The following is a 23325-nucleotide window of genomic DNA, read 5'->3' on the forward strand; positions in this document are numbered from 1 at the left end:
TTTATTTTTGAAGTACACAATCTTGAACTAATGGTTTGCGGATAATGGAATATGGTTGACATCTTTACCTAATATTTCAACATTTGTATAATCACTTTTACTTGAAAGTCAATAGTAGTCATTATCAAATTCAACCATGTCATCATGTTATCTTTTTGTAATAGAAGATGGATGATAAAAGAGACTTTGAATTGTATGCCATTAGAAAAAAGCGTTAAAGACGTTCAAAAAGACTTTGTAGTATTACCTCTCACACAACAAATGTTGGTCCAAACGATTTAAGTCTATAGAAAACAAAATCAAGATGTTATTCCTGGATAATTCTAGATAGTTGAGGCTATCATTTTAGTGGTTGCAGGAATTCACTTAAATATCCAACAATCCTCCCCATTTAAGTGTAATAATATATTCATTAAATAATAACTTAACACATATTTCAAACTTATGCATAATGAAAATATTTGAAGAATTGAATTTTCATCTTCGTATATTACACGTTCAAAAGGCCTGAAAATCAGGATGTCATACGAAGTAAATCTTTCAAAAGTTCTTCACATATTTGATTTTTTCTTAGGATAAGCTTTTTTTGGAGAATACTTCCAGAAAAATCTTCTTACACACATAAAGTTTTTTCACTATTGGAAGAAGTCTGCGTAGATTATTTTTGCAATCTATCATATTTGACTTTTTCAGAAAAGACTTATGTGCTAATCTTATGACATAAGATTTCAATAGAAATCTTCTTTCGTAGCCAAAAATTTGATCAGAAACACATAAAAGTTAGAAAATGTCGGTCAATTGCAAAACTAATATGTTTTTTTTGTTAACAAAGAAAAGTTAGAAAATTTTTACGGATTTTTTAAATAAAAAATATACAAAAATTTAATTGCAAAACTAACATATGCATTGACCAGAAGCTTCTTGGCAAAACAGATCTGAAAAAAAAAATCAAAGATCATTCTTAAATCCGGTGAAGTTCATATTTAGCTTCTCCAAACACGCATAACTAATTAATGAAAGTTACCTTTCTTGACCAAGAATCATGAACTTTAGTTACTCTTAATAAGCTTATAAAATTTGAAATAAAAAAGTTGAGATTTCAGAATGAAATAACAGAGGAAGTGAAAAGGGAAATGGTTTATGTGTATAAGAAATAAGAATATGAAGATTTAGATGTTGGTTTTAAGTGCATTTAGAGTTTCAAATTAATTGTTCATGGTGGTTAGTGTATTGATGAGAATGTCAATTATTGTAAATAAAAGAAGAAGGCGAGGATGATTGAGTAAAACAAACATTTTTGAGAAAAATATAATAGTATTTTCATGAATAATATGAACTTTTTAGATGAATAGAACAGTTGAAAGTAAAAATTTATGGATTAGTTTTGCATTTGACTTTTTTTTGTTTTGAGTCATATTGAAAAAATCCCAACATTTTTTATACCTCTTCATTAATGTTGTTAAGTGCTTAGGTAAATAAACAACAATGAGTATGATGCCATGTTAGTTTAGTGACTATAAACTTTGACTGACCACTCAATTTAAGAATCTTAACTTTGACCAGACACAAACATTAACCATCCTTAACGGTCCAATATTCCTTTTTATTATTTTCCAATGATTTCCTGTAACCGGATTCTTATAATCCAATCTTCATCATTGTTTAAAATCGAAATCCATGTGCCTCATGTGTTTTCTGCTTCTCTCGTAATTCCATATTGCTAAACTAATAAGACTAATTATTTCTTGACGATGAAGTTATTGATAAACTAATAGATACCATTATATTCCTGCTAAATCTTTGATTAACCAAATCAATTTATTCGCAACATATAGTCAAAATAAGCGTCTTGTTCATTCAAATATTTTGTCATGTTCTCAAAGATTATGATTCCCTCTTAAAATAATGAACGCGTAATTTTGAATTCTGAAATTCTAGAAAGTTAGTAATTGTATAAATGGAATTATGAGTACTCTCAAAGTCTTATATCATGTAGGTATATTTATATTTCTCACTAAGTCAGATAATTCACGTTAATTTTTGAGAAAAGATAGTTACCGTATGATTTCATGTCTCAGTATGGATAGATTTTTTTTGACATCAAAAGATCTTTCTATCACTCAAACTAAAATTAATTTTGAAATTTAGACGGGAAAGAACAACCAACAAAAAATAGATCACCATAAAATTTTTTGCAGTTTTGGCTAAAGCATTATCAGTTTTGTTTTGGGCCCTTGGTACATATATGATTTTGAAGTTTTGATAGCCTCCTTTGATAACTTCAAACTCTGCCATCTCGATGGAAAAGCTTGACCATGCTCTTGGATCCTTTATCATTGAAATTACATCCTCAATCAGTACCAAATGACTGACATGAGGTATGATGAACCATGTTCTCCATTGCCAATATGAGAACATCCAGTTCTGAATGTAACGGTGATAAGTTGTTTCTCAATCCTAAAAGTGGTTTCTTTCTAGTTTCGTCTAGCCATATCCAACTATAACCACTGTACTATGACACCGCAGTCCAAGAACCATCTACCAGATCTTGGTAAATACATGATCTTGAAGTTTGGATAGTCTCCTTTGATAACTTCAAACTCTGCTAACTCGTTGGAAAAGCTTGACCATGCTCTTGGATCCTTTATCATTGAAATTACATCCTAAATCAGTACCAAATGACTGACATGAGGTATGCTGAACCATATTCTTCATTGCCCATATGAGAGCATCCAGTTCTGAATGTAATGGTGACAAGTTGTTTCTCAATCCTAAGAGTTGTTCCTTTCTAATTTAGTCTAGCCATATCCAACCATAACCATTGTACTATGACACCGCAATCCAAGAACCATCTACCAGACAAATATTTTTTAAGCATAAGGCTTGTGTACCCTGGTTCTGGTATGGTGGAATCACTTCATTACTTGTTATTAAGTTCGTCTCAAACCAATCTCTAACCGATCTCGTGTTATATCTCTGAATAGCTTATCATTTCGGATATTTTCATAAATACTTAATTATCCATGAATATGGATCTCTGTCTCAATATAAATAGTTATGCATATATTACTGTGTATTCCATGCATATATGTCATGTAAGTAAGAAACAAGTTTGACTTGTCTAAAACACAAAGATTGAAACAAGTTTGACTTTCTTCTTAAGGGAATCTGAGTAGTAGTTTAAGAAAACTGAAGATAGATCATGGCACATGCATTGATTTTGTTCTAGATTCTTTAATCCAAATTAAAGTTTATTGAAAATGTATAAATTCCAATCTATCAGCATAAGTTTTATATTGGATAACAAAAGTGTATTATTTTAAGTTAACAGATAGAGTAATCAGACCAGCCTTCTGGGTTTATCAACGACTTTGGTCAAATGAACCTACGCCCGACGCGTAACCTTCTCTTCTAGTATACAATATAATATCTTTAAATTAATACTCTATAAATTAATATACACTAAAAATCTCAACAAAATAATATAATTTTATAGTTTCAAATTGAGTTTTTAGTTCAATTAGTATATCGATAAATTAATAAAAAAATTATAGTTTTGGTGTAGTTCCAACATTATTAATTTATAGAGGTTACACTATAATTTGTTTGCTAAGGTTTATATATCTCTACGTACATTTAACATACCTTTTTTTTTACGTATAATACTACGTGGAAGAGATATGCGTGCATGCATATGGATGAACTGCCACGTACAAAATTAAATATACTCTCAAGGACTTTTTTTTTTAAATAAATATATTAATCAAACCCAAAACGGACATCTAATGTTAATATACAAACTTGACTCAACCAAAATGATAAAGAAAATATGTTTACAAACTGCCTCCGCATCAACCACCTCTACGGCGCGTTCCGCTAGCTATCATTTTGGTTCCTAATAAAATTCGGTGTTTGCTATATTTATCTCTCCTCTTTTTTCGGTGATTTTTTGGATGATTTTAGTACGTGGATATCTTGTATTTTTGATCTAGAATAGCTATCTAATTATATTGTACCTTATGTTTCTAATTGTTCTGTCTTCAGGAATCCTTTGGAACTTGACAAATATGCGGAAGGCGAATACCAAACTTAGTTTAATGCATATGAGTCAACTCCCTTACCTCCACAAGAGCATCCACACCAGAAGCAACAAGTCTTAAGCTCAGATAATATATATATGGTAAATGGTTTATAGACCTTTATATCTCGATTCAGTAGATGTGGATGGTTTTGGATGGATAGTTTGGATAAGATTCAACTCATGTGAGTGTGGAACTTAAGAAGGCGAGAGGCTGCTCTGCACACAAAATTAGAAGCACTGAGATGGGCTATGGAAAGTATGCTCCAACATTCGACATGTCAGAACTTTGGGACATACTGCAAGGATCTAATTGCAATGCTAAAAAATCCTCAAGCTTGGCCAAGTTTTGTAACATAATTGGAGACGATACATACTTTTCAGATATGCTTTCCGGACTTCAAAATTAATTACATCCCAAAAGCGAGAAATGAAATTATTGATTATTTAGCTAGGTTTGAACAATCTTTTTACAAAGAGCTTTATTATATTGGTTTTTACAAAGAGCTTTTTACAATGGAATTGTTTGTTATCTGGACCACTTTAAATTTGAGTAACATAGTAAGTGTTTGTTGCCAAAAAAAAAATGTTCTATCTTCGAAGATTTTTTTAAAAATCATGTTGGCTTGTGATTCTGTAGGAAGATTTGTTTCCTACTGGTTTAGTATTCCATTATGTGCATTACCAAGTTATGAATCAAAAGTTTTGAAAAAAAAATTCTGTTATTTATTTATTTATATGTATATATATTATTTTTAAAAAATTTACGGTTCTTACAAATAATACGATCTTACTATTGTCTGAACCTTGGAGTCCACATAAGTTTTCAAAATTATTATTTGATACCACATATGTATCAATATATTTTGTTGTTAAAAGGTTAACTTATCTAACGCTAGCACATTGTTAAAAATGATTATACTATACAGTAAAATTTATATTAATTAACAATACTTAAATAATGATATTTTAATATTTTAGTGAAACATCAGTTTAATTATCAAAATATTGCTTGTATCAAAAACTAGAAATTATACTTATTTAATTATTAAAATAATAATTTAGAGAATATTAATTCATAGAATTATATTAACATTAGGGATTATGCATAATTGGGACTTTTATAGACATCGATCATTTCATTTTTTTTGGTGTAAACATCGATAATTTCTTCCTTCAAAATATGCATAATGTTATGTATTTCATATCCCAATTTCCATTTTAAAACTAATATTGCATTCCCGTAAATAAAGTATCGGTTATACTATTCTCATATTTGTTTGCATATGCACATTCTGTGGACACAACTAGTCAATAAGTCATTAATGCCAATATGCACATAAGACATATCCCGTTCCCCGTTGACACAACTTTAGTCAGAGAATTCAGAAACACTGGATTCTTTCAACTGCTAATATTCCGCAATTATGGAGGATTATTTCATAGGATAAATATATCAACTCGGAAATTATATGGATATCGTTAAGATTTTCTTCTATTTTTTTTATATTGATCTTATGTAATATACTCAGCTCTTGGGAAGAAGCCATGTGAACCAAAATATATGCATCCTTGTTAAATTCGATAACATTTTAGGATAATATATATGTAACAATGTAATCATTGCAAAAGCATTTCAATAATTTGTAATATCTACAAATACAAAGGGAGCTTTTTAGTGATATGATCATTGAACCTTACCAATACAAAGAAATAAATTGTACTATTCGATTTCTGTTGATTATTTTATATACCACCAACCAAACTTAAGTGCCGATGGAAAAAGTCTTAACCATGGCCGGTTAATGAAATATAATCTGATCTAACTTCATAATTAATTTTACTCATAATCAATTAAAAGAAAGAAGATACTAGATTTTGATAATTTGATAATCGCTTGTAACTGATTTGTTTTCGAAATTAAATAATTAAAAAAAAAAAATTTCTCTATAAGGTGATGTATAGGTTTGGTATATTTTTCGGAACTGCAAACTAAACCGTACTAAGATAAAAAAAGTGAAACAGAAATTGAACTGAATTTCATAATTAACTGAGCATATCATATATTTCTGTAATAAAAAAATATGAAATCGAACTTACAATCAATCGATACTTTAATTTTAAAATACAAATTATATACTTACAAATATTAATTTAATTAATTTCTAAATAACCAAATATCCTAAAAATACCTATTATTTATAAAACAGATTTATCCAAAAAGTGAATTATCATAATAATATCAGTAAATCTATAATCATATCATTTTCATCTTTGGCTGTAAACCTTTGAGGCATAGTCTTCTCTTTGGGGTGTCACCCCTATCATCAGAATGATAAGTTTCTGTGTTAAAAAAAATAATCTATAATCATATCTATGTGTAATATTCAGTAACATTAAGAACATATACCATACCACAATTATATTAATTATCACGAATTAATTTATACAACTAAAGCGGGGCATATGATTATGGATTGTTATGAGATACTCTAATCAAAGTCCCATCAGCAACTTTGAAGAAAAGAATCTAATGATTCGACAAGGAAAAGCTTAAATAATATAAACTATTTCGCATTTTAAGCGAAAGCATATGATTAAACGGGAAACCTTCTAAACTATTACATTTTAATTAGCCACACTTATTGAAGAACTTTTGCATTCATTTAATTGATTAAAAATAACCTTAGAATGCGCAAATCACATGCAGCTTCCTTATAGTTCGTCCTTTATATAAACTCACCCACACCACTTCCATCTCCAAACACATTCCAAAACATCTCATTTCTCAAACAAACAAACAAAAAACCTTGTTTAAGTTCACTACCAAAACTCACCCACGCCTTGACAAAAACACCTAAACCTTATTTGACTATCACTACATATACTACCTATTCGATCAAACTCACCCCTTAAAATGGAGAACATGTTTAGACTCTTGGGCAGTGAAGACTTCTCCGACAGAAGACGGTGCATTTGGGTTAACGGTCCAGTTATCATCGGAGCCGGCCCATCGGGGCTAGCCACCGCAGCTTGCCTCCGCGACGAAGGTGTTCCCTTTGTAGTATTGGAGAGAGCAGAGTGCATAGCTTCACTCTGGCAGAAAAGAACTTACGACAGACTCAAACTTCATTTACCCAAGAAAGTGTGTCAGTTACCCAAAATGCCCTTCCCAGAATCCTACCCGGAATATCCAACAAAACGACAGTTCATCGACTACCTTGAGTCCTACGCTACACGGTTCAACATTAACCCGCAATTCAACGAGTGTGTTCAATCCGCTCGGTACGACAAGACCAGTGGTCTCTGGCGCATTAAGACGTCTTCTTCCTCCGCTACTTCTGGGTCGGAGATGGAATATATCTGCCGGTGGCTTGTGGTGGCGACGGGAGAAAACGCGGAGAGAGTTGTTCCGGAGATTGATGGGCTCACGACGGAGTTTAACGGCGAGGTGATCCACTCTTGCGAGTATAAATGCGGAGAGAAGTACAAGGGAAAGAGAGTTCTTGTCGTCGGATGTGGAAACTCTGGCATGGAAGTTTCTCTTGATCTCGCGAATCACAACGCCAATCCCTCCATGGTTGTGCGTAGCTCGGTAAGTTATATATAATCAACGAACGCGCGCTTTATATTTATATGGCAAATAAATATTTGAACTATAAACTTAATACTTTTATCTATGATTAAGACTCGAGCTATAGACTAATTTGGTTAATTTTGATCAGGTTCATGTTTTACCAAGGGAGATTCTAGGCAAATCGAGTTTTGAAATCTCAATGATGCTAATGAAGTGGCTACCTCTATGGCTAGTGGACAAGCTTTTGTTAATCCTTGCATGGCTGATTTTGGGAAACCTGACAAAGTATGGGCTAAAGAGGCCCAATATGGGCCCGATGGAGCTCAAGGTTGTCACAGGGAAGACTCCAGTGCTCGACATCGGAGCTATGGAGAAAATCAGATCTGGCCAGGTAGATATCGTCCCTGGAATCAAAAGGTTCTCTCGTAATCACGTGGAGCTCGTTGATGGTCAGATATTAGATCTCGACGCTGTTGTTCTCGCTACGGGTTACCGCAGCAACGTTCCTTCTTGGCTTCAGGTGAGAAACTTAACAAAACAACTTTAGTTTGATAGTTGAAAGTTAGTTTCTTGTATGACAAGTAAACTGAATCTGTTTTTTTTTTTTTTTGGTGCTCTTTAGGAAAGTGATATGTTTTCCAAAAACGGGTTTCCAAAATCGCCTTTTCCAAACGCATGGAAAGGGAAATCGGGACTTTACGCGGCTGGATTCACGAGGAAAGGATTGGCCGGAGCATCAGCAGACGCTGTTAACATCGCTAAAGACATTGGAAACGTGTGGAGAGAAGAGACCAAACGTGTGCAGAAAATAAGAACACGAGTTGGTCACCGCCGATGCATCTCAATTGCTTAGGCATCAAGTTAGGGTTCTTACCTTCCTTTACTATTTTATTCAAAAGGGGTTTGAAAAAAGATGGTTCGTTTATTATTTCATTTTTTTTAAAGAAACAAAAGTATACAGATAAAAGATAGGAATAAAACAGACTGTAAAAGAGAGCCCTCTCCTGAAGACCCAACAGTGTTGTTTTTAAAAGCTGTACGGGCGTTTTTATTTGCTAGGATGATGTGGCGTTTCTCTATTTATTTGATTTTTTGTAATGTTTTTTTGTGTGTGTGTTGTTTCTTTTTGAGAAAAAAAAGAAGAGAATTGTGTGTGTTGTTTTGTAATGGTTTTATTAAACGTAATAAATATCTCACTCACTTTGTTTGTGTCGTCAAAAAAGGCTCCTTTGTTTGTTATTTTCTTTTTGCAAAGTAAGTTTGGTATATGATTATACCACTGGAGATATAAATATATATAAAAACGTTTCAAACTTCCAAATTTGACTTGGCGAAAAAAAAGTTCTGTTTGATTATTCGATATGAAGAAATTATGTAAAGATGGTTGGCAAAAAATGTAATGATCTGAAACTTATCTTGTTGTGAACGCACTCCTGTACCACATTCTCTACTAAAACCGGACTAGATGCTCGTTCCAGAGGCTAGACGCTCAGTTAAAATCAGACGTTAGTCACCAGAGAGGAGGAGGAAGAAGACTTGCGTGTCCTTGTCAACACACTCTTATCAGCAGCTGATCTAGATGAAGAGTCAGAGTCATTGTCGTCATATGTTTTGTCCAAATGGCATTCTGTAGAAAGCCCACTAGACCCATCTTTGAGAGGCATCTACGCGAACTCGGCAGAACATCAAAGACTTGGAACCAACGTGAAGAAGCTTGTGTTCGACCTTGTCAACACGCTGCTTTTGGAGCTAACACCGAGCTATCTCGGACCTCGTTGTCTCAAGATTCTCTCTGGCAAGACATTGGGGGCTTATGTGATAAACCGGATGCAGAAATGTTTAAAGGGTAATGGAAGGGTGGAAGATCGGTGGTGGGATGAAGACGGAGACTTGAGCAGTTTGGCGGTGAATAGAGTGGTGAGGATGGAAGAGGCGGAGATTGGTTCACCGGAGAGTTTGAGGTTGGAAATGGATTCCATGGGAGAAGAACTAGAGTTGAAGTTGCTGGAGGAGTTAGTGGAAGAGTTTTTGATGAATTTTTCAAAACAATCCAAATTCTTCACTCCAAGTATTTGTTAAATCATATATGAATGTATATTATATAGTTTTTTCGTGTGTATATGGTTGAATCACATTTTTTGTTTTTGGTTTCTAGTTTGGGTGACGGATAACTGAAACAAAAAGTGTTTTTGAGTAATCGATTTTTCCATCAACCCTTCGACCAGATGTGAGATAACCGGCTAACTTTTGAAATTATTGATTAAGAAGTTCTTATTGGTTTATGTATTTTGATTGATTAAAAATATATATAGTATTTACAGAACCAATTAAAATATAAAAAAATTCAAATCAAACATATAAAAAAAATTACTACGAGGTTCTGGATTACATATTGTATGATGAGGTGTAAACCATTTTAAATGTACATTTTTTTTGAAGAGATTCCTCCTAATGATATTTGAACTTATGAGCATATTTCACGAGCATTACTTTATAATCACTTTAATAGTCCGTGGTCTGTCTGCATGATACATATCTTGCTGACCAATATAATTCTAATAGTTAGTGTTCTAAATGCGCCTCTTAGAAGTTTATGTTTCATGGAACTATAATCATTTATGTGTCTTCTTTCTTTTTTTTTTGATCAGCTCAGTTATGTGTCTTCATTTGTTTTTATTAGGCTTTATTCAAGCCTTTTGCAATGGATCTGTAATCTGTATAGTTTATAGATGTCATAATCCCGTGTATATATTTTCTTTAAGACACCTCACATGATCACATCACTAGCTTGTCACTATTAATTTCACTTGGATTTGGCAAGATCCAAAAGGATCCAAGGGTAGTGATGTGAAACATAGCATTAATTATAAAACAACTAAAACTTTATCGTAGAAAATGTTCAAAAAAAAAAAAAAAAAAACTAAAACTTTATCGTGATCGAAAGATCTTTCAAAATTATGAAATCATCTGATTTCCAATCATGGCCTATATTCCCTTTATGTATTCGATCAACATACTTCTGTTATTTTTATCATATACTTTAATTCATTCTATACTGTGTCATTTATCATAAATTTATTACAATGTTCTATTTTGTTTTAAAGACAAAATTAATGACGGATACTACACATACTGCAAACACCCTCGTTCATATACACTTTTACAGTCGTTTCTATCCTCTCATTACCTCAAATGAAGGGAACAACATGTTATTTGTATACAAGGGCGGACCAAGAGAGCAACGTACCGGGCCCGTGTCCCCATTTAATTTTTCTATTTTCTTTAACAAATACTATAAAATCTATAGAAATGTCCCCATCCCAAAATTTAAATATAGTTAAGAAATATTTTGTGCCCTTAACTAAATTTGTTTCTAGATCCTTCTGTGTTTGTATACCGGTACCGTTTGTAAAACAATTGCGCGTTGTAATCAGGGGCGAATCCAGGTTATTAATTAAGTGGGTGCACTATTGATTACAACATGTAAAAAGTCACAAGGTGGTTTCGAACTCGGGTTTGGTATGGGTGCACAACACCACTTTTCCACCTGCTCTAACTAAATTTTTATGTTTTTCTATATGAATATTACATTATAAATAAATATTATGGGTGCACAGGCCCCCATAGTGGGTAACCTGGCTTCGCCCCTGGTTGTAATAAGAGAATCATATAACCTTTTCAAATAATTGACAGTTAGATATTCGTTCAGATTTAATTGATCTATTTAAATTTTTAATTTTTAGAATTAGAAATTTAAATATGATTCGAATAGACTTTGAGTGCCTATTTTAACTATTTAATGTAAAAAGAAAACTTAATACTCAAAATTCAAAAACAAAAATAATATAAAACATAAAAATTTAAATAATGTAAGATTAAATACTTGAATTTACATAAAATAGTTCAATCTAAATATTTAGATGGAAAAAAATATATATTTTTCAATATTTTTCAATATTTTGTTATTTTAGATATTTTCATATTAATGAATATTTAATAGATATAAAATTTAAAATAATTAATATATTTTTTCAGAGAAAATTTAATTAACTAATACAAAAATTAAAAATATGAAAGCTAAAAATGAGCTGATTAAAAAAATTAGTGTATACATATTAAATTGTCAGCAACATAGTTAAGAAGTGTAGTTGTCCTCCTATGCCAGTGTTTAAACGCAAAAGCCAATATATCTACAACCTTCGTTACAATAAAAAGTGTAAATCGCAAATAAATATCTCTGTATATATTTTACACGACAATTGACGTACTAAAGATATTTTACAAAGCAGTGTAATATATTAATTTTTTAGAATATGATTTTTTTTTTCTAACCGAGTATCCTAATCCTACCGAGCTGGTCCAGACTAGAGACTGAAGTGAGCAAGGACGCTGCCAGGGCGTCACCATGTGGCTCACCGTGTAACGGTCTTCGGTCTCGATATGAGTTATCAGCATTATCGATATGAGTTATCAAAGTTTGTGGGTTTAAGCTAACTTGTGACATATTATTCCTAGATAGGTTAATTAAAAATGTGCTTATACACCAATTTGTTGAAACTTGAATGTGAACCCGCGTGCCGAAAAGGCTAAAGAGCTTTAGTTGGGTTTAGTAGTCTTCGGCTGCAAACATTCTTATGGTTTATCCGCATTTATCTTCTTCTTTTTTTCGTTCCGTATATGACATTTCCTTCTAAAAATTATATATTTCATCTTTCTTCACGGCCAAGACAGTCTGTATTCTTCAAATACATCAAAAGAAAAACTTCCAGTTATTACTGAAACCCTCGATAAATTTTGTTAAAAGTATTGTTTTTTACAATGAAAGAAAAATAAAGAAGAGACAAAAAGCTGAAAAGAGAAGGTGGCGAAGAGTGTTCTGACTTGTCACGGCCAAAACCTTACAAACATTAGATTTGTGGTTCCATATGATGACGTTGCCCAGTCACGCCTCCACGTGCACATTATTGATAATTCCACTCCCCCTACTCTATTTATTTAGTTATAAAGCAAAGTCTATTTTTCTTTCTTACTTCTCGAGTCCATATAGGATCGAAATTTGTTCAAAACAAGATTAGAGCTCGTCTCACATTACAACTAATCTTTTATGATCGGGAAGTTACGCACATTCAAATCTGTACTGAACTTTTGATACCATTTTTATGATAGATTTTGACTCTTTCAACATTTATGAAACACCAGTTTTTAACACCAAAAATGTATATAAAACTTTTTTTTTTAACATAATAGGTTATGGGCAGTAAAAAAATACTGTTTTAGACTGCGAAGTACATGTAACAACGCCTGTAAAATATCAACCCTTAGAGCATGTTTATTGGTAAGACCTTTAAGTGGTTCTTAGTGAATTTTTAACTATTAAATTTAAGATAAAAGAGTTTGTTAAGAGACCCTTAATTTTAATGGTTTATTGGTTGTTTCTTAATGATGGTATATAAGAACACAAGTTAAGAAAATGGAGATGAAGAATGTGAGATAAACAAGAAAGAGGATGGAGATTTAATATTTTGAGAAAGAGAAGAATGGTATCTGATTTATTAAGTTTGTTTATGAATTACAAGTGTGTCTCGTGAATTACAAGGGTGTACACAAGACTACAACAAGAACACACACACAACAACTACATCTCTCGTGACACACACACACATACATTTCTCATGGCTACACACACACACAACAACTACATCTCTCGTGACTGACTACACAAGACTACAACAACAACTATACTCTTCTTCTGAAAATCACAGACACCATTCTCCTTCGTCTCCGACAGCCACCACGAGTTTTAGATCTCATCGTTTTTCTTGGTCGAAGACAGAAACTGATAGAGGGGACGCCGATTTCCATCATCCACAAGAGTCTCCGGGAGCGCCGACGTTTCGTTGAGGAGAAGCTCCTTGAAGAAGAGAAATCGACGAACGCAGAGAGGAGCGAAGGAAAAGAAAAAGAAGGAAAAAAAAAAGGAAACCAAACCGACAGACCCACTTTTCCTCAATCCAATGAACAATAGACATGTGGCTCGTAAGGGACGTGCCTTCGCTCTCTTAATTAAGGGACGGAGCTTAGTTTAATTCATGTTTTTCTTTTATTTTTAATGCAAATAAACCTAAGATACGAGCTTAAGGGCTGCCTATAAACATGCTCTTAGGCCTTAGTTGGATGCAAATACATTTTTTTTTTCAAATGGATGCAAATACATGTTAAGCTTATTTCAAAAAGGGCGGAAAAACTAATTAACAACTAGTTTTTTTTCCACTGCCAACAGTTAATTAGCATGGATGGTGTTTAACAAGTTAATTATTGATAGTATTGCATTTTTATCTTTAAACCCCAACTCGGTATTAATCGAGAACCGCGAGAGAAGTAGAACCAGGAGTTAGAGTAAATACGAAGGTAGCATCATCCACCGAGATATAGCCACGTGTTGATTTTACAAACAAAAAATCAAATCCAACCGTAGGATTAGGGCAGCCAAGAGTACTGTACCCTCAACTCAACTGCCAAAACAAATCTCTCGTCTCGTGCCCGCTTTTTAAATACCACGAAAGCTTCACAATAACTTCCCCACTTTCTCACATTCTTTCTCTCTCTCTCTCTCTCTGTCTAAAAATGGACAAAAGTAAAACGTTTGGAGGTCAATGGAGGTTCAATCCTGCGTTTAAACCACCTGAAACGCCATTAGACTCTATGGAATTTTTATCACGCACGTGGAGTGCTTCCGCAACTGAAGTTTCCCGAGCCGTCGTCGCTTCTCCGACTTCTCAACCGCCACAAATGCGTTTCTCGGAGATCCAAGGCGTTTCTGACGTCACTTTGGTGCCGGAAGATGAAGAGAACGGCATCGTTTCTGGAAACACGTTCTCTTTCGCTTCCTCTGAGACTTCTTTGATGGTCATGGAACGTATCATGGCTCAGTCTGTAAGTAACCAACCACAACCGACGTCGTATCGAAATTCTTAGATTACTTTTTTTGCTGTGAAAAATTACAAATCTTTCTAACAAATACTGCCGCGCGAATAACTTTATGCGTCTACGTTAAGATGGTGTAAATCAGAAACTTCCATCCCTTTTTCTCTTTAGTCAATTTTTGTAAAATGAGATTTTTGAAATTTAAATAATAAGTGTTTGTTGCTAAAAAATAATATAGTGTTTTTTTTCTTGTGACAGCCGGAGATTTCTTCACCGCGGACCTCGGGGAGACTTTCACATAGCTCTTTCACTGATAGTCCTCCCATATCTCCCTCGGAGATTAATGACTTTAAGGTTAGTTAAATTCTTGAACCGGTTTTTAGAAATACTAAATCCGAATATAAATTTCAATGGAATGAGGATTTTATTCTGTGTCAAAATGAAACTACTCTTTAATAAGCAGCAATTGCTACAATTCAATCAATTTCTTTTCTTTTTTTCTGAATATATGATTTGCTAATTGGTGGACTAGTGTGTTAACACTAGGATTAGGTAGGTTAAATATGTGTCATAGATCGAAAATTTGGGTCTAGATTGTAAATTGATAAAACACGTTGACAAAACGAAAAAGGCTGAAGTGTTAGGAGAAGCAGCCGTAGACGTAGAGTAAGAAAAAGCAGAGGGAACACAAGACGCAGGCTTTCTCTTCGTCCCAAGCTTTTTCTCTGTCAATTACTACTAGTTGAGCAGTATTATTGTCCCTGTTATTAAAGTCTTTTAATGATATTTATTGTATTTCTGTTTTAATATTTTTATAATAAAAATATTTTTTTGAAGACAACGAGTTCGATTTTGTATTTAGTTCTTCAATATGATTGTTTAGCATTTATAACGGCCTATTTTCCACATTTCGTTTTCATTTATGAAAAAAAGGTTAAACTACAACAGGAAAATTTCTTATTTTTTGTCGACCAGGGAAATTATATTTAAGAGCGTACGTTTGTGTATTTAATTAAATAAAATGATTGCTTATTTATATGATATATGACCCCTATGTTCACAACGGTCAATTTCCACAGCCTTTTATTAAAGAAAATAACTGAAATTAATTATTTTCCATAATGATCCAAATTTATTATAATTTTTCTAGAACAAAATATTGAAACATGTATCAATGTCAAAATATTGGTCCAGCAATTCTATCGTGTGAGCCCATCCTTTAATGGGCACGTACGTGGTCCATCGGCCGTCTCTGGTGTGGCTGGAGGATCAAAAACTGTCGGCCGGTGGTTGAAGGACCGGAGGGAAAAGAAAAGAGAAGAGACGCGTGCACAAAACGCACAGCTCCACGCGGCTGTATCTGTAGCTGGCGTGGCCGCCGCGATAGCTGCTATCGCTGTAGCGACCGCCTCTCAGTCGAGTTCCGGAAGTGACGAGCAAGTTGCTAAAACTGACTCCGCCGTGGCTTCAGCCGCTACTTTGGTGGCGGCACAGTGTGTGGAAGCAGCAGAGATTATGGGAGCTGATCGCGAGCACTTAGCTTCGGTTGTTAGTTCTGCGGTTAACGTTCGTTCTGCCGGAGATATTATGACGTTGACCGCCGCCGCGGCCACAGGTAGAGTTCTTCCTTTCTACTTAGACAAATTCATGCCACTTAAAAAAACTTGGTTTAATGTGCGTAGCGTTGAGAGGGGCTGCGACGTTGAAGGCGAGGGCACTGAAGGAGGTATGGAACATTGCAGCGGTGATTCCGGTGGATAAGGGAATACCAAAAAGCCGTGTAGGCGGTGGTGGTGGTTACCGAAGCGATTTAGCTCCTGAAGATAACTTTCTTGGGATTTGTAGTAGAGAATTGCTGGCTAAAGGTTGCGAGTTGCTAAAACGTACCCGCAAAGGTTGGTTCATCCGTTCATGTCATTAAATCTTTACAATTTATTTTATAGTACGTAGTTCTTGAATACACAAATGTTCGTCTTATATTGTTTTGTAGGCGATCTTCATTGGAAAGTTGTTTCGGTCTACATTAATAGAACAAATCAGGTAAAAAAAACCGATGGAATTATACTGTAAAAAAATAATAATAAAAGGAATTATACTGTAAAGCATACACCAATGTCATACACCAATGTTTTACTGTTTAATGTGCATTTTTTATTTATTGCGCAGGTAACGTTGAAGATGAAGAGCAAACATGTCGCTGGGACCCTTACAAAGAAGAAAAAGAGTGAGTGAAACACTGATGCTTTGCTTATCTCTTACTCTTGCTTTCATTTTAGTTCGAAGGCATTAGATCAAAAGGTCAAAAAGGTACTAATGGATCGTAAAGTTAAAGAACGATCTATTGCTTTGGAATAATCTTTTGCAGTTTCAGACCCTATAGATCGTAAAGTTAAAGAACGATCTAAAGTTAGTCTAATGATAGTCTAAATGATAAATTAATCAGTTTCGAATACTTCTCTCTTTCTTTATTTCTTTCTTTCAATAAAAAGCGAAAGAAAAGTTTGTAGTAGTCTAATGATAATTCTATTAGACATGTCTTCTGGAGAATAGTCTTAAATTTGGTCTGATAACAAATATTATTTTATAAGTTTCTGATATTGTTCTTGATTATGATCTATATAGATGTGGTGGTGGAATTGGTCAAGGGATTACCGGCATGGCCTGGCCGCGAACTGCTTGATGATGGAGAGGATTTGAGGTACTTCGGGCTAAAGACGGTGGAGAAAAGAGTGATTGAATTCGAGTGCAAAAACCAAAGAGAGTATGATCTTTGGACACAAGGTGTTTCCATGCTTCTCTCCGTTGCTTCTGATAGAAGGCATAAATGTTGAAAAAGAATGGGGCAGATTGGTGTTCTCTCTATTTCTTGGGGGTGTTTCTTTTTCTTTCTAAAATAGGATTAAACCGTCTAAACTTAAGGTAAGAACCTTTTTTGAACAAATTTAATGTAAGATCTTTGTTTAAAAGATAATGTAAATTACGTAATTTTCTCGATTCGTAAACTATGGGGGTTACAGTGATCGGGAAAGCAGATGGGCGTAGGGGATTTTGTTGCTTCTTCTGGGGCGATTTCAGTATAGAAAAGAAAATGTGTGCGCTTTGTTTGAGGTTTTCAAAAGTTTATTCTTGGTCTCGTGAATGTAATCGGGTTAATTCCATGAGCAAATAGGTAACTAAATATATTATACATTATATTTATATACATTTTATGTAAGTACAAACCAACCATTATATTGTTTGGCTCATGTTCACAACAGAATTATCTTTATATTTTCTTAACATTTAATGTATTTTTATGAGATTTAATAAAATTATATCTAAAACTACATTTAAACTCTATGAAACATATTTTATATATGAACTAAATAATATAATAAAACTAATTTAAATGTCTAATTTCAAGAAGTTAATTAATGTATATACACAATTTTTTAAAAAAATTCATATTTTAGAAAAAATATACATCTTAAAAAAGAAAAATATAAAAAAAAAATTATAAATTAAGAACTTTATAAATCAACAAATACTGAAGTGCCAACATTATTAATTTATAAAAAATTACCGTATTACAAACTGAAAGCTAATTTCGTTGAATCAGTTCTTAGATATTTTAAAGTTAGTGTAGATAAGTGAAAAGTCCAATGAATTTTTTTCCTATGGTATTTCTTTGGGATTCCTAAAAGAGAGATTCATTCAGATATTTTTCTAAAACCATGAGATATTATGCATTTAAACAGTTATCGTTTTTAGAAGATAATATCTAGGTAGGTAATTCAGAACAAAATCTAAAGACTGGCACGTATATAAATAAGTAGTCTCCTATGCTCTTAGATTCATATTCCTTCACACCAATCTTTTATCCAAACAGCTAGATAGATAAAAATGAATAATTGTCCTTTTGTTTTTCTTTTAACTGTCGTTTTGTTTGTTGGATTGAACGAAGCTGTGTGTCATAAAAATACTCTAGCATTTGAAAACAGCCTAACTAAGAGTCATAGCACTCTCGAAGTCCACTGCAAATCTAGAGACAACGATTTAGGCGTCCACCTTGTAAAATTCAATGATCCTGCATACACTTTTAGGTTCGGCGACAATGTATTCATAAGGACAAAATGGGATTGTGATCTACGACAAGGGCCTAACATGGAGTATTTTCAAAGCTTTAGAGCCTATAATGGAGGATTCATTCGTAAATGCAATGAAACGGACACATGGATTTCTAAAGAAGACGGGATTTACTTGTCGACAAATGGTAAACCAGAAGAAAAGGGATATGATTGGACTAAAAAATAAAAATAATACTTCTTCCGTTTCTAAAAGATCTATGTTGTGAAAAAAAAATTGTTTCAAAAAAATACATTTTTTATTTTTTCAATATATGATTTTATGAAAAATTATAAGTTTAAAAAAAAATTAATGGTGTTTATTGAATTTCTATTGAATAAAAATTATTAAAATTATTGTTCAAAAAAAATATATATATTTAATAAATTTTCTTAATATATATGAAAAGTCTAGAATATGCATTTAAAAAAAACAGAGGGAGTAGCTAGTAAGCTGATCGTTAATTTCGTTTAATGTATTAAAAATCATCTTTCGATTTGGGATACGAAAATTAATAAAATATGTCTTCTTTTGAGATTTATTGGATAATGTACAACCATGTCCTGGATTTAAAAAGAGAAAACCACCGTATAACTCTGAACTTTCATAAAAAGAGACTACTTATTTGGCACTTTGCATCTATATGATACACGAAAATACAGAGGTTCAAATACAAAATAAAGATGGTTAAAAATACAATATAAATCTAATTTGAGCTATGAACTCAAGTACATAATAACAACTGTATTAAAATGTATATTCACATTTGATAAAATGTAGCTATCAAAAAATAAAAAAGATGTAGTTTCCAAATTTCAAACTATTAATAGAGTATTTTTCAAATTATCCCTATTATTAAATTGAAGAAAGGTGAATACATGTAGTAGTCTTCCATATTTTTTATGGTTGCCAGTAATTTCATTTAAGGACAAACCATGTATCTGATCGACTGATTCATATCCGTGTTAGCTAACACCAATAAAAGTGATTTTACTCTTTTAAAAAAGCGATTTGTTTTATTTTCCATCTGGAAACAAAACAAACAAAATGCTTGCGTTTTCCTTACACTCCTCACTGTCTTTCATCGACCAAAACTATAACTTTATCTTGAGAACTACATTTTCGTTTTGCAATTTAAGAGAATACAGAAAATAAAGACATCCCCTTTTGACATCATTTGATGTCTTCAGCAAATATGACATCGAAGATGTGTTGCACTGCACAACAGATATAAGCTAAATGTAACATTCATTTCTTCATAACGCAAACAAAACAATGGAAGAGGAATGATACTAACCTTCATTATTCAGGATATTTGGCTGATCAACCACGAGGTATTGTAGCGCTACAAGATCGCCAGGACTATAGAAACAGTGAATACAGGAGAGCAATTCTTATACAATATTATATAAACTTGTCAAAGTTTTGAACAAGGATGTATATATCTTTCAGTACCTTGGTTTCAGTGCAAGACATGAAAGTGCCGAAAGAATCGACATTTTAAGATGGTATCTGCAGAATTTCCAAAAGCACAAAAAAAAAAATCAGCGAACGATGATTGCAACTAAAGTAGATTACGTTTGCTTACTCAGACTGATGCATCTCATAAAGAAGAGAAAGTCCCTTCAAACAATCAGCAATGCAAGGTTTTACTCCAATTCGTTCCTCTATTCTCCTCTTGGTCTGTTCCATTTTGAGTAGCTGCGACCCTTCTCGACGAAGCTTCTCAAATGTCAAAACGCATCCTCGGAACTCCTCCCTTCCATCATCATCACCGTAAAATGTAACATGTCAACGATCTTTTACTTGCTACTAGAACAATCTTAAAACAGCAACGTCCTAACAAAACAAAAAAAAACACTTACAAATCGTTTCTCATAGAAAGCAGAGTAGTCTCCAGTTGATCCATCTGTTTCTGCAGAAGAGCGTCTTCAATCCCCTTCACGCATCTCAAAGCTCCATAGCTCCCAGGATTTTGAATGGCCTACTCACAACACCAGAAGAAAAGAAGAAAAAAAATCACGCATACAGTATTCGAAACTTTGGCTGACAAACTCAATAGTTCCAGCTACCTCTAATCTCTGGATGATAGAAGAAGCTTTACTGAAGCGGGAAACCCATCCAACTTGAAGCGCCTCCCACTTGTTCATCTCCTCTTTCGCTTTTCTGAACTTCTGCTGCCATTTCCTTATTACTGCCTCCATTCAGAAGACTCTTAAAAGAATTGTAATCTTCCAGCAGCAACCTAGAAAGGGACAAGTATGCCTTTGTTCTTAAGCCACAAGTTATCAAGTGTTCTCTATTACAAATTATCAGACTAAAGTTGGAGAAAGATGTGATCCAGTAAGTGAAGTTTTCACATATACAAAGACTTTTTCAGTTTCCCTGTGAACATGAAGATCAAAAGTGCCACCCATTTCTTCGCCAGAATCTGCGAGCGTTGTCTTTAATACGAGCCTCTTTGATCTTCAGAAACAGCTTATAAGCCATTTCCGTTTTGTTTGAAGCCATGAGTTTATTGCTAAGCCTACTATAAACAAGGCGGTTTGGGCAAAACCCTTTGCGCATGGCTTCTTCCATCACAAGCACAGCATTCTCTAGATGCCCAATGTTACAGAGCCCGTCCACGATATACTCGTAGACTTCCACATCAGAAGTATATCCACACTCTTGCATTTCGTCCCACACGTTCAGCAGTACCCCACATTTCCCAAATCTTGATAGCCGCTTGAGCAACAGCTTATATGCGCTCTCCGATATCCTACATCCAGCTTTTCTCGCTTTCTGATAGATAACCATCGCAGCGTGTGGTGGACCATAGCTGCAAAGCGGCTTGATGAAAGAGGTTACCAGTTCTGTGGTGGGAACAATCCTTCTTGACAACATCTCTTCATATATCTCAAGCGCATCTGCAACTTTACGGCCTTTGATGAGCCCGGAAACAAGCTTGGAATAGGTCTCCAAGTCAGGTTCACACTCCTCATCGAGCATCTTTCGGTAGTACCTCACAGCTTCATCAAAATCTCGAGCGAAAATGAAATTACAGATCATAGCGTTGTAAACCTTTGCGTCAGGAACACAACCCTTGTGCTTCATATCATCAAAGATCTCAACAGAATCATTAACACGGCCAGCTCTCCCCAACCCTTCGATAAGGTAGCTGAAAGACAAACAGTCGTGACCAAACCCACCTTCCACCATCTCCTTCATAACCTTCTCCATCTCTTCAACCTCACCTAGCTTCGACCACCCACCAAGCATAACGTTATAAGTACAACTATCAAAAGAAATCTCACCCTTCTTCGCATTAAACACCGAGTTAGCAGCAAACACATGTGAACGCTCGCAGAGACACCGCAACAGTGAATTAAAAGACTCAGTACCACACTCCACCCCAAAATCTTGGCTTTCCTCAAACAACTGTATCGCTCTACGCACGTAATGACCCCTAGCAAAGCTATCCATAGCAATGGTTAAGCACTTCAGATCAGAATCAACCATTCCCCGTAAAACATCCATCATAAAAGAGAAAAACTTTCTCCTTCCCAACGCTCTTAGAATCACGTAGTAGCTATCAACATCCTTAGACACTCCAGGCTCTCGAATCGCCCAGTTGAAGAACGTAACCATTGCTTCACCACTCAAGTTCCCACCATCCACAACGTTAGCCACAGTTTCGATACTCAAATCAACGCCGAGACTACTCAAAGCCTTGCGTATCGCGGATGTCCCCTTCAGTTTCTGAAGAAACACACCTCTGAGTCTCTCCTCAGGCGATAAAAACGAATCAACAACGGCTACTTGATTCTTTAAACAAGTAGTATCTTCCTTGGCCGTTGTGGTTTTAGATGAAATCGGAAGTAGTGAAGATAGCTCAGCTAGGACATAGCTCTCGTCCACAACAGTATGACTCAATGATGAAGGAAGATCTGTGCAAACTGTGCGATTGAATAGCGCACGCGAAGCTATATGACCACGATGAACAAGACGCAAAGCTAGGTTCCAACCTCTAGACATTATCAAGAAAAGAATACAAAAACTGAGTTGTTAAAGAGTGAACTTACGAGGCAATATCGAAGAAAGCTTTGCTTGGGAGGAAGAATCAATCAATGGAGAGGAAGAAGGTAGTGAGAATCTGAATCGGTTAAGCTAGGGTTTAACAATTCGAATTTCGGTTTATTCCGACCTTTCGTCCCGGTTAAGTAAAGGTTTAATAATCCGGCCCGGTTAAGGCAAATCAGAATATTTCAACCCGGTCAATTTATGGTTGGTAGATCGAACTTTGGCTTCGGTTCGACAGATTATTACATGGTTCAGAGAAAAATTTTAATTATTGATTTGGTGGGTTGAGCCAGGTCCGTGCAATAGTGCAACGCATGGCCGCATGGGCGATTCGTGAAAACCCAGATAGCGATTCGTGAAAACCCAGATAGCAAGCTATCTTAACGGGCTTTCTCCCTAAAAAAATAGAGTTAATATCGAGTGAACCGATGGCCCACATATCAGATATTAAATTGATAAAAACAGATACTACACTTGATCTTAGCCAAAAGGCCGAGAAAGGTATGAATTGAGCGTTGGGCCTGGACTTCTATTTTATGCGGAGAAGGTTATGACCAACCATCTTTAGCTAACCGATGTG

At 34.3% G+C, this 23325-nt stretch overlaps 4 protein-coding genes and 1 pseudogene across 4 annotated transcripts; 2 read left to right on the forward strand and 3 right to left on the reverse strand.

Annotated features, from left to right (window-relative positions):
• Positions 1-220: 220 nt before the first annotated feature.
• LOC103827945 (probable indole-3-pyruvate monooxygenase YUCCA5) lies at positions 221-13211 on the forward strand. The gene is made up of 3 exons (XM_009103508.3): positions 221-7673; positions 7804-8175; positions 8278-13211. Exons 1-3 carry the CDS (start codon positions 6996-6998, stop codon positions 8506-8508), a joined length of 1281 nt encoding a protein of 426 aa, XP_009101756.2. The 5' UTR covers positions 221-6995; the 3' UTR covers positions 8509-13211.
• Positions 13212-13985: 774 nt separating this feature from the next.
• LOC103827946 (VAN3-binding protein) lies at positions 13986-17737 on the forward strand. Its single transcript, XM_009103509.3, has 7 exons — positions 13986-14588; positions 14838-14933; positions 15774-16194; positions 16262-16474; positions 16570-16619; positions 16746-16803; positions 17202-17737. Exons 1-7 carry the CDS (start codon positions 14280-14282, stop codon positions 17408-17410), a joined length of 1356 nt encoding a protein of 451 aa, XP_009101757.1. The 5' UTR covers positions 13986-14279; the 3' UTR covers positions 17411-17737.
• Positions 17738-19653: 1916 nt separating this feature from the next.
• On the reverse strand, positions 19654-22883 carry LOC103827948 (uncharacterized protein At5g43822). The gene is made up of 7 exons (XM_009103511.3): positions 22748-22883; positions 20756-20928; positions 20549-20667; positions 20272-20442; positions 20139-20195; positions 19981-20045; positions 19654-19900 (listed from the first exon to the last, which is right to left on the reverse strand). Exons 2-7 carry the CDS (start codon positions 20885-20887, stop codon positions 19857-19859), a joined length of 588 nt encoding a protein of 195 aa, XP_009101759.1. The 5' UTR covers positions 20888-20928; positions 22748-22883; the 3' UTR covers positions 19654-19856.
• Positions 20929-22757, reverse strand: LOC103827947 (putative pentatricopeptide repeat-containing protein At5g43820). Its single transcript, XM_009103510.3, has one exon. The coding sequence runs from the start codon at positions 22698-22700 to the stop codon at positions 21084-21086; it is 1617 nt and encodes a 538-aa protein (XP_009101758.1). The 5' UTR covers positions 22701-22757; the 3' UTR covers positions 20929-21083.
• A 183-nt stretch (positions 22884-23066) lies between the features above and the next one.
• Positions 23067-23250, reverse strand: LOC117126354 (annotated as a pseudogene).
• Between the last annotated feature and the right edge of the window lie 75 nt (positions 23251-23325).

Source organism: Brassica rapa, chromosome A06 (assembly GCF_000309985.2).
Source record: "Brassica rapa cultivar Chiifu-401-42 chromosome A06, CAAS_Brap_v3.01, whole genome shotgun sequence".
NCBI lineage: Eukaryota > Viridiplantae > Streptophyta > Magnoliopsida > Brassicales > Brassicaceae > Brassica > Brassica rapa.

Coding starts and splice junctions, on each gene's coding strand:
- LOC103827945 (XM_009103508.3), top strand. CDS start 6,996: ATGGAGAACATGTTTAGACTCTTGGGCAGTGAAGACTTCTCCGACAGA. Junction 7,674..7,803: donor CCATGGTTGTGCGTAGCTCG/GTAAGTTATATA, acceptor AATTTTGATCAG/GTTCATGTTTTACCAAGGGA. Junction 8,176..8,277: donor ACGTTCCTTCTTGGCTTCAG/GTGAGAAACTTA, acceptor GGTGCTCTTTAG/GAAAGTGATATGTTTTCCAA.
- LOC103827946 (XM_009103509.3), top strand. CDS start 14,280: ATGGACAAAAGTAAAACGTTTGGAGGTCAATGGAGGTTCAATCCTGCG. Junction 14,934..15,773: donor CGGAGATTAATGACTTTAAG/GTTAGTTAAATT, acceptor ATATTGGTCCAG/CAATTCTATCGTGTGAGCCC. Junction 16,475..16,569: donor GCTAAAACGTACCCGCAAAG/GTTGGTTCATCC, acceptor ATTGTTTTGTAG/GCGATCTTCATTGGAAAGTT.
- LOC103827948 (XM_009103511.3), bottom strand. CDS start 20,887: ATGGAGGCAGTAATAAGGAAATGGCAGCAGAAGTTCAGAAAAGCGAAA. Junction 20,668..20,755: donor CTATCATCCAGAGATTAGAG/GTAGCTGGAACT, acceptor TGTTGTGAGTAG/GCCATTCAAAATCCTGGGAG. Junction 19,901..19,980: donor AAATATCCTGAATAATGAAG/GTTAGTATCATT, acceptor TCTGTTGTGCAG/TGCAACACATCTTCGATGTC.
- LOC103827947 (XM_009103510.3), bottom strand. CDS start 22,700: ATGTCTAGAGGTTGGAACCTAGCTTTGCGTCTTGTTCATCGTGGTCAT.